A 14,288-nucleotide genomic window follows, 5' to 3' on the forward strand; every position below is an offset into this window, starting at 1 on the left:
CAATACCAGGCTGCAACTCAAACAGGCTAAACTTTCTCAATTCTCTCGCTAGAGCCACACAAACGCCCAATCAAGAAGTGTTTGGAGCGCGATGGATTGTGGCGCACTGCGGGTGCTTGCATTGATGTGCCTGGCAGGCGACCGAAGACACCGCACGAGCCGCTGAGGTGAGATGGTGAAATGAGCCTCCACCTAGCCATGCCACAGAAAGAAGAGCATCCACGAGGTATAAAGACCACCAGGCCAAGGCCGGCAACATGAGCTTCTCCTTCTGCAGTCGTCTCAGTCCTTACGACCCAGGTTTCCACCACAGCACCGGTTTACCAAGCCATTCATTTTTTTGGTTTCCATCTTTTTAATACGCCGCTCTTTGCTCTCCAACGCATCGCTCATTATCTCCCTGGATCACAAGACTTGAAGATTTTAAAACCATAATCACAATCAACACCATGTCTTTCTCCAAGCCCGCTCTCCTGGCCACGGCCATCCTCGCCACCGGCGCCCTCGCAAAGACCGATCTTTCCGGCTGCACCTCGAGCAGCACCGTGGCCTACGGTGGAGCCTCCATCATCTGGTACGTCCCTGGCACCGGCGAGATCTGCGAGGCTCTCGACTGCGGTGGCGGACGCGCTCCCCCCAAGACCACGGTCCCGGGCTGCCCGGCATACTCTGGCACGGCCACGTACTCGCCCAGCTTCCTGCCCGGCTACGGCGCCGGTGCAACCTCTGCCCCCGTCGCCGACAACATTGTCGCTTCGTCCACTGGCGGTGCCATTGCCCCCGGCTACGCCGCTCCCCCTGCGGCCTCGAGCTCGGGCGTCGCCGCCATCGTCGTCGCTCCCACGTCTGCCATCACGCCCGCTCCCGTCGTCGTTCCTAGCGCCGGTGCTCCCGCCGTCTCCGCTAGCGGTGTCCCGGTTCCGGCCGTCAAGCCCGGTATGTCCATGTCCATGTCCATGTCCATGCCCATTCCTCCTCATCCCGCCTCTCCCTCTCCCGTCGCAAACAATGGGGACGACGAAGACTATTGCAGCGACTCGTCCTCGTCATCCGATTCGGACGACTCAGATTCATCGGACTCGGACACTGACGATGATGATTGCTCAGGCTCCGACGTCGCGGCCGTCGTCTCGTCGTCTACTTTCAAGGCCGTCCCCTCGTCGGCCGGCATCTACGCGCCTGCGCCGCCCGCCGTCTCGGCCACGTCGCTCAAGGCTGGCCTCGTCGCTACCCCGACTCCGGCTCGCAGCACCCCGCTCCAGTTCACTGGCGCTGCTGCCGGTGTTGTTGGCGTCAAGGGCGCCATGGTTGCGCTTGCTGGCGTTGCCGTTGCCGGTCTCGCCTTCTTGTAAGGTCTGAGTGGTTAGTGTTGGATTGGAGGGATGGGGTAGGAATAGGGAGGGGTTGGTGGGGGTGGTCGATTGTATCATATGCGGATGTCTTCTTCATGTATCGATATTGTTGTCGTTGGTGGATAGAACAGAGCACAAAGATATATTTGGAAACTGTCCACTTTTCTCGCCTTTTAGACGTTGATATACAGCTTATTGTAAACATTAATGGCTCTCCCTCACTTTCGCATTAATGTGTGGCTATTACCTGTGCCTGTGCGCCTGTGTTGTCGCAATGCAAGGAAAAAAAGGGGGGAAAAGTGTCGAGCTAGTCATTCTTTTTCGTCCCACGCCACACAACCATCTGTCGTGCACAACGATAACACGTCGCGTATGTTCCGTACACACGTGCACATTTCCCCTCTTTCATGGGCACACAGACAGACCGCTCTTTCCTTCATCTCCCCAACTCTTTCGCTTCTCCCCTTTTCCTCGGTCTTGCTGCAAAACCGTCCATATCCAACTGCCCACCGTGGAAAGCAATAGAAGGAAAGAGAGTTCATCTTTCACTTCTCGATGACGCATCCCACACATACACACACTGCTATCCGACGCGGTACATATACATCTCTCGAGTCATCTGAGAGTCTTTTGCTTTTTTGCTGTCAAGCATGCTCTCAGCCAACAAAGGGGTAGTTGGTGTTGTCTGCGTCGCACAGACGCCTGTATTTGCGGACATCTGTGGATGACGGTGTGTGAGTGTGTCTGTAACTGTATTACGAGTGTTGAGGGGCATGGGTGACATGACAGACCAGGGGCAAAATGGTAGGACGGTTGAGGAGAGGCAGCCGGGGATGCAGTTGCACAATGCAATTAGGTTTGCTCTGATGATTGGTAGGATGGGATGCATGGGAGGCACTGGAAGGAATGATGAGCCACTCCCAACCCCGGAACGAAGCAACAAACCCCGCATCAACAAGCCTTGACACTCGAGTCCACCGGGCCGGCAGCCGCCACCTCGCGCTGATCCTCATCGACATCCTCGTCTCTGCCGGGCCAAAGCACCTCGCCCTTCCAAACAGCCCTCACAACCAAGCCCGCCAGCGCCAACCACGCAACTACGACGACGAGCGTGATGGCCGACGCAACCCACGCGATAGCGGCGCTCTGCAGCTCGCGCGCCACCTCGGCCGTCGCAACGGCGAAGCCGACGTTCGGGAACACCATGGCCCACCACGAGTGGCGGTAGGATGGGCGCGCGGAGAGGGTCAGCAGCGTCGCGGTGGCGGCGAACAGGAAGAACCACGCCGCCAGCAGCCACAGGAAGATGGCGGCCCAGAGGGCGAAGGCGGCGAGGGCGTCGACGGCGCCCGGGTGCGCTGATAGGTAGGCGCCTTTCGAGCCTGGGAGGGCGCGGGCGTTGGCGATGAGCGCCGCGGCCGTGAAGGCGGGCACGGCGGCGAGGATGAAGAGGGAGGGGCGTTGGGATGGCGCCGGGAGGCCGCTGGCGAAAAGGCGGATGAGGACCAGTGTGTGGAGGAGTATCGCCATGGTGTAGCCGAGCCCTTGGAAGGTGATGCCTGCGACGATGATGGAGAGCCGGTGCTCCGCCGGTTGCGTCGGCGCGATGAGGGAGGCGACTGTGCCGGTGAGCAGGACGGGGAGGATGGGGAGCAGCCAGGCGGGTGAGGCCGACGTCAGTGGGTTCAGCTTCGATGCTGGCGCAGCGAATGTCGTGATAAGGAGGAACAGGAGCAGTGACAGGACGAGGACCAGCGACCCGTAGAGCCAGAAGAGGACGCGTGTGGTTGTGAGGAGCCAGGTGCCCGTGCTAGAAAGTCCATAGAACGGCATTCCAGCTATGATTACGGCAATGGACAGGAAAAAGGTTGGTATGAAGAACAGTTCTGATGACGACGTCAAAGACGTCCAAAATGACTTGCCGTTCAATCTGAAGCGTGTTGTGAGGAGAGAAGAAAAAGCGACGAAAAGGACGAGGTTTAAAATGTAGACCACTTTCCCAATCGTGATCAGGCCGTCAAATTGATGCGGTTGCTCGTGGAGCAGAACTGCCAACCCTCCAGTGCTAATGGTAATGGTGAACCAGGCCCAGGTGAAGTGTGATATTCGGTCTCTGATTCCCACTGGTCCCGCGGGTGCCTTTTTCACGGCAAGAGGCCCATCCGAACTGGTCCCTGGGGTCGTCGAGTTCAGCCTCTCATTCGCAAGCTTGGCCAGCGGCGAGTTGAGCAATCGCATCGAGGCCCGCTCGCTGTTGAAGTGATCGGCCTGCGGAGGCTCCGGCCAGACTTGTCCATAGAGCAGTTGAGGCGTCGTCAGCCCCGACGTTCTGCTGTCCCCATGCGGACGTCGATCTTCGATTCCCAGGTGCGTCGACGCACCAATGGAGGAACGAATGGCTTCCGCAATGCCATGGCGGCGACTGTGACGGCGCGATGATGCTTCGCTTGCAGTCTCGTACCACGAGAGGGCCGACTTGGGCGGTTGAGTAGGAACCGACTGAGGCATGGGACGAGAAAGAAGAGAACTGATCAGAGGAGTGAGATGGGGAAGGCAGAGGTGACGTGTGACGAAGACGGCAAAGGAAACTAGGTAGTTTGTGGCGCGAGTCAAGGGCTCAAAATATTGTCCATGGGCGAGGGCCAAAGTTTAACATCCGTCGGACCAAAAAGCTCCAGGTCCAGATGGTCTCCCGCTCCCGCCAGCGGCGATCGCGCTCACTCACGGGGGCTCAGCATGGTTTCGGGTTTCTCACATGTCCATGGCCCGTGGATCCTAAGTAGGTAACTCTGAGCAAGCTTCCGCCTCTCTGTCCCCGCCGACAGCCATGAACCCCGGACGCCACGCTCTCCTCTAATTGATACCGTCTGTACCTGACGCCTCCACCAAACACCAGAAAACCATCCTCCATATATAGCAGCAGCCCACCAAAACTCCGCAATTTCATGGTGGCATCCCTGCTCCGATTCAACCTTCTTAGAGTCCATCCCAAGAAAAACTCCGGAATTTCATTCGCCTGTACCCTGGTCCTGTACAATCATCCATCTCGGAGCCCGGGAATTTACACACTGTCATTGACTTGATGTCTCAATCTTCGCGAAAGGCTCTGGCACGATTCAACTTAAGCGCGTTGCCCTTGCTATCGCTTCTCTCCAACAGCTGCTGCTTACGCAGAGCTTCTTCGACGAGCTGCATTGATTCGTCCATCACATCTGCGCCTACACGCCAACTGCGGAGCAAAACACCATTGTCGCTAAGAGTTTGTTCTGCCTTGGCCCAGCGTTTGCGCCACAGCTCCTCTCGCTTGTTGCCACTGCCTCCGCCATTGACTGGTGTTGCCGAGCCTGGGGCTGAAGTGGGAAAGGAGGATGTAGACTGCGGCGGCTTCAAGTTGAGTGAGCTGCTTGACGCGTTCGCCGTCGCTGGTCTTTGGCCGGCACTGCCATTGGCGTTGTGGAACCTAGCATTGTTGGGAGCCGACGTGGGGAACGTTGGTGTGCGACTGATCCCCTCTTTTCCGATGTCGGCTGGAGATGGTGAGGTTGTTCGTCGCGGTGGCGGTGGTGGTGCTTTCTTGACGCCATCGGGGTTGCCGGGCAACGTCGAGCTAGTGCTAGCGGATCTAGCTTCGCTTGGGTTTTGGCCTGAACCTTCCCAAATTGCGCTCGCTTGCGGAAGGCTGTTGTAAGCTTGCGACACTTTGTTTGCGGCCATGGCCATGGAGCTCGTATTGTTACAAACATCGCCAGTGCACGTGCGTCTGGGTGGAGGGGCCGGTGGAGTTTTTTGCGTCTTCTCATCAGGCGACTCTGGAACTTGAGGAGACTGTGCTAGCGGACTCCGAGACTTTGGAAGATTGGTCGTCTTTACTGACGTTGATGGTCTCCTGATTGGCGGTGGCGATTTACCTACGGAGGAAGCCGTTGATGGTCGGCGCTCGCTGTTCAACGACGAGTCCTGAGAGGTGCTTCTGAGTTTCAATGGCTTCTTGGGAGGAACTGGTGGGGCAAATCGATGTCCAATTGTAGGCGTAGTCCTTCCGCGAACGGCGTTGCGCCGATGCAGTGGTGCTTCTGCAATCGTTTCGAGGTCCGTCGGCGTTTTGCTGAGTGGCGTTGTCCTCCCGGAAGAGGATATAGTGTCTTCATCGTCAGAAAATTCGATCAAGTTGCCGATGGGTGATTCCATTCCGTGTGCCTCGACTGCCGTAGGGTCTGTCGGTCTGCGCGGCAGAGGTGGTCTCGTGTCTGCACGATCGCCGACGCTGCTTCCAGGGCTGTGTCCAGGACTCCACATAGTTGGCTTGTCACGACACTGAGACTCCTCGAGATCTCGGAGAGACGCTGCTATGGCAGCGCGTAGTTCTGGATCGTCCTCTGATGCTGCAGATGAGCGCGTCGACCGCCTACTCATCCTGGGCCTTCTCTTTGGCGTCTTGCTGCCGCTGCCACCCAATGGGCTCACTGAAGGATCAAAGAACCCCTTCTGAGGCTTGGTCGTCACATCGCGTATGAAAACAGCAAGCACCCTCCCCGGATTGTCGAGGACAAAATCGGTGTAAACCTCCAGGTCAGCCTCGCCGCTGTCTCCAACGAGAATGAAGGAGCGTTGCGGGAAGTCCCTGGCCAGTCTCTCGAGTGTCGCTTTTTTCCTTTCAGCGACAGGCTCGAAGATGCCTTGTAGCATTCCGCTGTATTGTTTGAGGTGGAAGGATCCTGGAGGTAGACCAGCCATTTTGAAGAACTGAGAGATGACAGGGTATATTTGCCACGGCGAATTCGACACGTAATGAAACTTGACTCCTTTTTCGTAAAGAGCCCCGTACCACTCGCGCACGCCTTCAATCGTGAGATCTCCGAGTTCCCTGATGAAAGCATTGCGGAAAATCTCTCGAGCACCCGCGGAAATTGCCGAGTGTTTGATGGTGTCGTCAATGTCGCTAATGAGACTGATGCCTCTAGGCTCGGTGACGAGGACCTCGGCCGTGGTAGACAGATTTTCGGATACCATGATGCGAATATGGGTAGGAACGAAGTTGAGGGCGGCCCGGGTGGTAAAGTGGCCGGCAGCGTCTGTGTAAATCGTACGCTGTCGAGAAATCTTGTCGTTGTAGAAAAAGATTGAAATGGGAGTGTTTGCTAACGGCATTGCTAAAAATGGTTTGAGCCTCGACATCAAATGCGAGTTTGCCATGGCCAACTCGGCGGCATTCATCTTTTGGGGCTCCTTCCACGAATCTCGCTTTTGGAGAGCCGTGACGATTGGCTCCTCGTCCATCGTGTCATTTGAGCGGCGCCGGTTTGGCGAAGGTTCGCGAGATCTGATGCTGTAGAGGCTGTCGACATCGGATGACCTAGATGGATTTTCGCTGTAGTTTCCTCTCCCAGCGATTGACGCCTCTTTCTCCCCCTTCTTGAGGATGTTGAGGGCCTCATTTTCCACAAATTCTTCTTCTCGCTTGTCGTTCCGGTCCTGGAGACTGACGCGCTCAGAAGCGTGCGGGCTGGGCGACCTGCTATTCGGTTTGCTAGACTTGCCGGGAGCTGCTGGCAGACCAACGAGCTGTCGAGCCACTCCCACAAAAAGCCGGTGTTTTCTGTTCATTTGCCCTTTGTGAGGATAGTATATCCAGCCTCTTACATCCACATCCACGATAGCATTGTCGTCTTCGTGTCGCTCGAATTCCTGTCTCCAATATTCGGCGTCGTTGCCACATGCATCGGCCGGTGGCGGTGCTCGCTGCTAATGTCAAATTCTGCCATGCGGATGCCATGTGGACAACGACGCTAAACTCACCTTCCGCTTGACATGTGTCCTAGCGTAGCTTGGGAAAAGCACCATTTCCTCATCTCCACTCCGCACGATTGTTGCGTCGGGAAAGGCACCTGGAGTGTCGTCTGACTCGACCCAGTCGCCCCTGTCCCCCCCGCTCCTCCACCCGTTGGTATAGGTCTGCTGGTAAGCCTGGCGCAGCTCATTCGCAGCCTTGAGGTAGCCGGCCAGCTTCTTCCTGCGGGCACCGGGCTCGCGCGAGCCGTCGGGGCGCAGACCACCCTCGCTTCCATTGTCGTCGTCATAGGAGTTGGCGGTGTAGAACCGCCCGGCGCCGAGTGCGCTCATGCTTTTGTCTTTGTTGGCTGGCTTGGTCGGTCGTGGATGCGCATGTTTCTTTGGCGGAGCACCAGCGAGGACCCGGGCGTACGTGTTCCGGAGAAGCGCGAGGATGCGACTGCTGCTGGGGTCGAGCTTGGTCGTCCGGGTGCTGTTTCGTTTCGCGGCGAGCTGCTGGCGGCGGACTATATAGCGCCAGATGCTGGCCTGGGCCGAGTGTCGCAGCGACGGGAGGGTCTCGTGGCGGATGGAGAAGAGTTGTTGGCGAGCGCGCTGGCGTAATTGAGGAAAAAGGGAACGGAGGAGCGAGGAGGTGTTGCGGGCGTGGGGTTTCCGGTGAGGGCCTGGAGGCGCCACTTTGACGGGATTGTTTTTTTCTTGTTTCGACGGGAGACGATGCAAACAACAGGACTAGGGTGCGGCGTCTAGAGCGGCCGCTTCCATGGCGGGCGATGGTCAAGTTGGTCGTGGAGTCGCAGGTGACGGGAAGCGTGAGACGGGCAAAACGTCATGGCGCAACACCAACAACCCCTGTCCGCCCTCCCCGAAAGAGATCCATCCCTCAACCACCACCGACCGCTATAACGGGAAACATTCATGGCCAGCCAGTTTCTCCTCAGACAAGGTCCATCCATCTCGACCTGGACGCCTATCCGCTCGCACTGTCCAGAGTCGGTGTGCTGCCCCTTGATGGCGATCCCTTGGCCGAGCCGATCAGCCCAGTCATTTCCATGCGCGCTCAAGCTGCTCAAGTCGAGATACGACACGGCTGAAGCCAGCAGTCGGTCTCCTCTTTCTCGGCCGCGTAAGACATGTCTGTGAACCCGAGTCGAGAACATACCTTCAGGAATCGCTCGTCGCCGAGACCCTCTAGGGTTCGTCGTGCCGAAACTTTTTCCAATTAAGTCAAATGTTTGTCTTTGCTTTTGCCGAATGCCTATTTCTTGTCTGGTCTGGCTGTACGACTCGAGTCGAGGACTAAGCCTCCAGATCGAAGTGTGCGCGGTTCACCTCTCCACAACCCACAAGCCCCACAGGCACGGTGCATGTTGCAAGATCCACATCTTCACGCTGTCTCGACTGCCCTCAACCTCGCCCTTTGAATTCTGAATCGTGAAGAAATCTTTGAATAGGTCATAAGACGACTGGATGTTACACAGCCGTGAAGAAAATCCGCCCCAGGCCGCAGCCCTAAGCCCCCTCGACCCTCTGTACTGGACCCTTTCCTTCCAACTCAAAGTCCTTGTCCAACCCCTTCTCCCCATCTTCATCCGTCTGTTGGACGTTGACGTTCGAGTCACGGTGAGAGTCGGCATTTGCTGCGTTGAAAAAATTTACGTAAAAGGGAAAGACCAATGCTGCAACGTAAAAGGCCGATGGGACTGCCATCGCCGTGTGAAAGCTCCCCGTCTTTGTGGCCACGGCACCACAAATGGGCGGGATGGCAGCGCCACCAGATGTAGCTGCGACAAGACAGCTACCGCCGCGCTTGGTGTGCCTGCCGAGACCGCGGAGGCCGAGGGTGAAGGTGGTAGCGAAGCAGATCTAGAGCGCGTGTAAGCATGAGACATGTTGGAGGGGCCGTCAAGGGGCAGCTCGTGAGTGAGCACTTACACTCTCAAAAGCGAGGACGAGAATCAGCATCGCAACGCTAGTAGACCCGGTGGTCTTGACCGATGCAATTCCAAAGACGAAACAGAGAGTCAGGAAGACTGCCAGCATGTAGCGCGGCTTGAAGAAGCGGATGGTCATAAGGCCACTCCCGACAAAGCGCATGGCAGCGAAAACGCCTTGTCCAGCAGCGAGGAGGTTGGCTAGAATTTTTCAGTACCAAACATCTCCAGACATGTCGAATAAAACTCACAAGAAGTTGCACTGGAGTATCCTGCCTCCTGGCAGAAGCTGATGAAGTAATTGGCGAGCGCCACTTGAGCTCCCACATAGCAAAACTGTCCCCAGACTCCAAAGAACAGGTTGTACTGCTTCCAAAACGACTTTTGTTCATGCTCCTCAATCTCCTGCTCTTGCACCTCCATATCGGCATCTGTGACTTCGGGCATCGGTGCGAAAAAGAAGAGGATGATCAGGAGAGCCACGAAGCCCGCGACGCCGAGGTAGACCCATTGAACATTGTCGAGAGATGACTACGCGTTGTTAGCATTCCCGATAAGCCAAATAGAACCAGATGTCTTACCTCGTCGTTTGCATCTGCAAAGAAGACGCGTGATGCAAGTAGGGGTGCAGCAAAAGATCCAATACCCTGCACACCCTGAGCCAGATTGAGACGGATCTCCGAGTAGCGTGGAGGTCCGCAAATGGCCAGAAAGCTATCGGCACCGGTCTCGAGCGTAGATAGACCGGCCCCGACAACGAACATGGAGCCACAGAATCCGCCAAACGATCTCTTAACGCCAGACGGCCAGAAAAGAAGACATCCGACAGCCAGAATAGCGAGACCTGAAGGGTTTTAGCTCGAGGACTTCGGGACCCTTCGCGAGAAGAAAACGCACCAGTCATGAAAGTGACACGGAAACCAAACCGACGTAGAATCCAACCCGATATAGTCAGCGGCATAATAAAGTACGCTCCAAAATATGCGGCTGATAACTACGCAAATGGTTTAGTTGATTGTAGGAAAAGGTGATGATGATATCGGGCTGACAAGGGGGAGGGCTGGGAGGAGATTGGCCTTACCCCAGAGGCCTCGCTCGCTGTGATGTTGAGGCCAGCCTGGAAATGCGAATTCAGGACATCCAAAAGACCGTAGGCAAATCCCCAGAGGAAGAATAGAATGGTCACTGTGCGGGACAACGAAGAGTGGTGTCAGTGATTGCTTGGCATGTACCCCTTCTGATGAGTTTCCCTGGTTCCTTGAGGGCAAGACAAGACTCACCGAGTAGATTGGGTAGCAAACTCTGCTTCAGCGTCAACTGGCCGGCCTGGGTCACGGCATGGTCGTCCGTCTGCAAAGCGCGTCGTTTGAAAATGGCCATCTTGCTCGTTCGCTCAATCTCAGCAAACAAAGTTCGTAGACAACAAAACAAGCCAGAAGAGAAGAGCGAGATGAAGGAAGAAATAAGATAAAGGAAGGGGAGGTCAGGCGTCAACGACGGCGATAACAGACTGGACGTCACAGCAAACACTTATTCCTGCTTGTACGTACTGGCAGACGACCGACGCACATTCGCTTCCCCCAGCAGAAGTGGTCCCGGTGGCCGCCCTCGCTAGGTTTACCCCCGAGGAGAAGCGCGTCGTCTAGAACCACGGGCGAGGGCGTCAAGCACGCGGCCAATCCTTCCCAGAAGCGGGTCTAGCACGAACCCTCGCGAGGCAAGAGAGGGCTGGCTGCTGGTGTGCGAGTGGTGCTCCAGAAAAGATGCCGCTGTGATGCCCGTCACGGGCTCGCTGCCGGTTTTCCTTTCCGAGCTATTCTGGGGTAAGACGCCCGAGTCTGGGGAAGTAGGTAGCGTGCAAGGGCGCGTTGCAGTGCGTCGTTGTCCTCGGGGTAATGGCGCGCGAGGGTCTGCCGAGTGCTTACCCCGGATGTTGCGCGCCTGTTGTGGGGAGTGTCCTTTTCTTTCTCGTTTCGCGGGGTACATGCAACCGCCCGTGCGTACCTGGAATTATATCCTCGGAAAGTCCGAGCTCCGGGGTTTGATTTGTTGCGAGTTGGGTGGATCTCATCACAAGATGCAGCAGAGTCGGCGGTGTACTACACGATTCGGGCAGTTAGTCCCAGACACCGTGTTGTGAGTGCTTCACTTGGCAGTTTTACGCCGACACATGTCGAATGGCTTGTCATTGTGTGCTTTGATTTCGGACAGACACCAGGAGCTGGTTGCCTAATGGTCAACTAGTTTATGCTGTTCTATCATGGCTTTTGCATGTTGCTCACCAATACGACACCACCCTTTGCCACCCTACAACTTCCTCCTTTTGCCACCGCCTTCTCCATCTCCGTCCTCAGGAACTCCGGAAGTGGGGCCGTCCACCAAGGCGCTTGGTCTCTCGGCCGCCCGCCAGTTTGCAACACTGGCCTCGACGTCTGTGGCCATTTCAACCGCGTCCTTCACTACGCCATCTGCTCCACTATTAAACATGACTGCGTTTGCAAACATGCGCATGAGCTCCTTCTCGAGTTGAGCGCTATTGACGATGCCCTTGGGTGGCACCAGATCTTCAGATATGGGCAAAGTAATGTGTGTGCTCGAGGAGGAAAAATGGGTGGGAGTCGAGGGTCCCTGACTCGGGGAATTACCAAGTGGCGTATCTGCATTGGACGCGGTAGCCGCCGTTACGGCCCGCGACCCGTTTTGAATGGCTGCCCGGATAGACTTGAGATCCTGTGGACGGCGAATAATGTCGTAGTAACCTTCGGCATCCTTGGCCTTGACAGGGGTTGAGAAGAGGCTAGCATGCTTGTGAGAAGAAATGTCGTTCAAAACAGGTGCGCTCATGCGAGAAAAGTTCCTGGAAGCAACTACAAAGGTTGGCGGCGCCGGCGAGGCCATGTTCACTTCGTCCTCAACTTCGGGCCTAGGGGTTTCAGATTCCTCTCGTTGATCACGCTTTCGTTTGTTGTTGGCCGTACCTGTAGGCTGTTCAGCCACAGACTGTAGCGTGCCGGCCCGTCGCCGCGTGCGGCGTCCCCCGGAAGTAGGGGTCGCCTCCGTGGTCGACTGGGCATCGGTTTCGATGGTTTCCGCAGGCGTGCTTGGTTCAGGCTTTACACTCGCCGAAGGCTCTTCCGCATGAGATGCAATCGATTGGCTGCGTGTCCTTCCACGGGCAGATCCAGTGACGGTAGATGACGCAACGCTGGCGCCCCTGGCACCGCGCTTCCCGCCTTTTCGAGTCCCTCTCCCAGGCAAAGGCGTCTCTACATCAGGAGCTGGCATCTCCTTTGACTTTACTGGGCGCTTTGACCTCGTGGCAGAAGCAGGCGTCGTCGCTGGCGGAAGTTCTGGCGACGACGGGGGGCTGATGGGGCTGACAGGAGCGAGGTTTTCTTTCGGAGAGCCGTTGCCAAGCGGCGGAAGCGTCTTCTTCCATGAGCCAACCGCCGTGTGGAGGCGAAGAGGCGGTGGCCGGTGGATTGGAAACGGTGGTCTGGTCGAGGGGTTTGGAAGAGGCAACATGGGCTGTGCGGGTTGCGGATGATGAATGGCGGGTGGAGGTCTCGCAGGAGTAGGCGCCGCCACGTGAGCCCTCGGAGACCTTGCGGTTCGTGGTGTATGTTGGCTCGCCGCCTGTTGCTCGCGTTGCTGCTCTTGCATCTGCCTTTGATGCGCCCGGACTGGATCCTGAGCTGCCACTTGAAAGGGGGGAAGCATGATACCGCCCGGTTGTCTGGGCCCAGGATGGTGATAGTAGGCATGGTGTTGTAGATGAGGCTGCGGAGGAAACTGAGGCTGAGCTGGATACTGTGGATAAAAGGGCCCCTGTGGCGGAACATGTTGCCCAGAGTGCGGTGGAGTAGGTTGATGCGTGGCAGGAGAACGGGGAGCATGCGGTGGTCCGTGTGGTCCAGGGCCAGGTCCGGGTGGGAGAGGGCGTGGATACTGGTGAGGGGAGCCAGAAGGTGGTCGAAAGGGTCCATTATTTTCTACCATAGAGGGCACTTGGACGGGAGGAGCCGAGAACTGCATATTCGCAGGCGGCGGAAGAATTGGAGCTCCAGGAGGCCTCGTAGCATTGGGCATAGCTGTCTGAGGTGTCGAGCTGGGAGAAGACGCGGACACGGGTGTAGTTTGGGGAGCAGGAGGCCCGGGTGGTCCATAGGGAGACGAATGGTAGACTGGTGAAGGCGCAGGAGGCGGAAGTCTCGCGCTGGGCGGCAAAGATCCAGACAGTGTCCTGTGATGTGGAGGTTGTGAGAGAGGAGGGTATGAAGTTTGCAATGGCGACGGAACCGACTTCTTTCCGGGAGACGCGCCATCATTTTGGGGACCGTTGGATGGTGGGTTAATGAGGGATTCAATCTTGGCAGAGGAGCGCCTGTGGTGTTCGTGGGGTGGTTGGCTCGACTGAGAAAGTGCAGGTGATTGAGGTTGACTTCCCGGAGGACTTGACTGCGAAAGTTGTGGAGTAGGCTTGACAGTCGGCGGCGCATCCTGCGTGACAACATCTGCACTAGCAGCAGGCGAATTGGAGACGGGCGGAGTGTTTTGCGGGACCTCTTTTGCGCTTTTGATTTCTCGATCTCGAATAAGCTGCCCATCTCGTTCTCCACGAACAAACTCTTCCAACTCCCTGCTCAGTATGTCATACATGCGCTCATCCTCGCGTATGTCTTCCACGACTTGGCGCCTATATCTTGTGTAGAGCTTCTCGATTAATTGTGGAAGCAGGTGAGCATGCTTGACAGCCTCTTCGACAGTGGGCATGATGGGGCTTGGAGCCTTGCGCTTCCTCGTGGCCGGGCTGTCACCATTTTGGATCGGAGCTTCAGCGTCATTGGCATTGATTTGCTCGTGCTTGATCTCGTCCTTCAAAAGTCCAAGGTAAAAATCCCTCAAGGCATCCGGAGACAGACGATCCTTATCGTAGGAGTCGGCTTGGATTATAAGTTTATTGTTTTGTAGCTGGTCGGAAATTCTGCCAAAGACGTGGGATTCGACGCCGAGGCAAGCGAGGGACTGGAACAGCAAAAGCGACTCAAGCGGCGTGTACTGGGCGGTCAGGCTGCTCATACCCCCGTCGTGCAGCAAACGGGGCAAAAAGCGGTCGGTGATGGGAGCCAGGGTGGTGGACTATTGAGCATGATCTGGTAAGTCGGACGGCAGGGCGCGCAGGACGAAAGAAAGGGCGGCTGACTAGGACAAG

At 56.7% G+C, this 14,288-nt stretch overlaps 5 protein-coding genes across 5 annotated transcripts; 1 reads left to right on the plus strand and 4 right to left on the minus strand.

Annotated features, from left to right (window-relative positions):
* The first annotated feature begins 211 nt into the window (after nucleotides 1-211).
* Nucleotides 212-1,547, plus strand: IWZ02DRAFT_229212 (uncharacterized protein). Its single transcript, XM_066762928.1, has 2 exons — nucleotides 212-936; nucleotides 1,108-1,547. The coding sequence occupies exons 1-2, from the start codon at nucleotides 450-452 to the stop codon at nucleotides 1,350-1,352; spliced, it is 732 nt and encodes a 243-aa protein (XP_066623756.1). The 5' UTR covers nucleotides 212-449; the 3' UTR covers nucleotides 1,353-1,547.
* A 756-nt stretch (nucleotides 1,548-2,303) lies between these two features.
* IWZ02DRAFT_375268 (voltage-dependent anion channel) lies at nucleotides 2,304-3,590 on the minus strand (the record flags this gene model as incomplete). Its single annotated transcript, XM_066764811.1, has 1 exon — nucleotides 2,304-3,590. The coding sequence occupies one exon, from the start codon at nucleotides 3,588-3,590 to the stop codon at nucleotides 2,304-2,306; it is 1,287 nt and encodes a 428-aa protein (XP_066623757.1).
* A 374-nt stretch (nucleotides 3,591-3,964) lies between these two features.
* IWZ02DRAFT_517236 (uncharacterized protein) lies at nucleotides 3,965-7,799 on the minus strand (the record flags this gene model as incomplete). The annotated part of the gene is made up of 2 exons (XM_066770693.1): nucleotides 3,965-7,094; nucleotides 7,149-7,799. Coding segments are annotated over 2 exons (3,306 nt in total), but the record flags the coding sequence as incomplete, so codon positions are not given.
* Nucleotides 7,800-8,327: 528 nt separating this feature from the next.
* On the minus strand, nucleotides 8,328-10,574 carry IWZ02DRAFT_229367 (glucose/galactose transporter). Its single transcript, XM_066762930.1, has 7 exons — nucleotides 10,357-10,574; nucleotides 10,158-10,261; nucleotides 9,974-10,070; nucleotides 9,658-9,920; nucleotides 9,328-9,607; nucleotides 9,078-9,277; nucleotides 8,328-9,008 (listed from the first exon to the last, which is right to left on the minus strand). Exons 1-7 carry the CDS (start codon nucleotides 10,454-10,456, stop codon nucleotides 8,655-8,657), a joined length of 1,398 nt encoding a protein of 465 aa, XP_066623759.1. The 5' UTR covers nucleotides 10,457-10,574; the 3' UTR covers nucleotides 8,328-8,654.
* An 809-nt stretch (nucleotides 10,575-11,383) lies between these two features.
* Nucleotides 11,384-12,361, minus strand: IWZ02DRAFT_375951 (Bromodomain-containing protein; the record flags this gene model as incomplete). Its single annotated transcript, XM_066764857.1, has 1 exon — nucleotides 11,384-12,361. The coding sequence occupies one exon, from the start codon at nucleotides 12,359-12,361 to the stop codon at nucleotides 11,384-11,386; it is 978 nt and encodes a 325-aa protein (XP_066623760.1).
* Between the last annotated feature and the right edge of the window lie 1,927 nt (nucleotides 12,362-14,288).

The sequence above is a fragment of the Phyllosticta citriasiana genome (assembly GCF_038021145.1).
Source record: "Phyllosticta citriasiana strain CBS 120426 chromosome Unknown IWZ02scaffold_5, whole genome shotgun sequence".
Lineage (NCBI taxonomy): Eukaryota > Fungi > Ascomycota > Dothideomycetes > Botryosphaeriales > Phyllostictaceae > Phyllosticta > Phyllosticta citriasiana.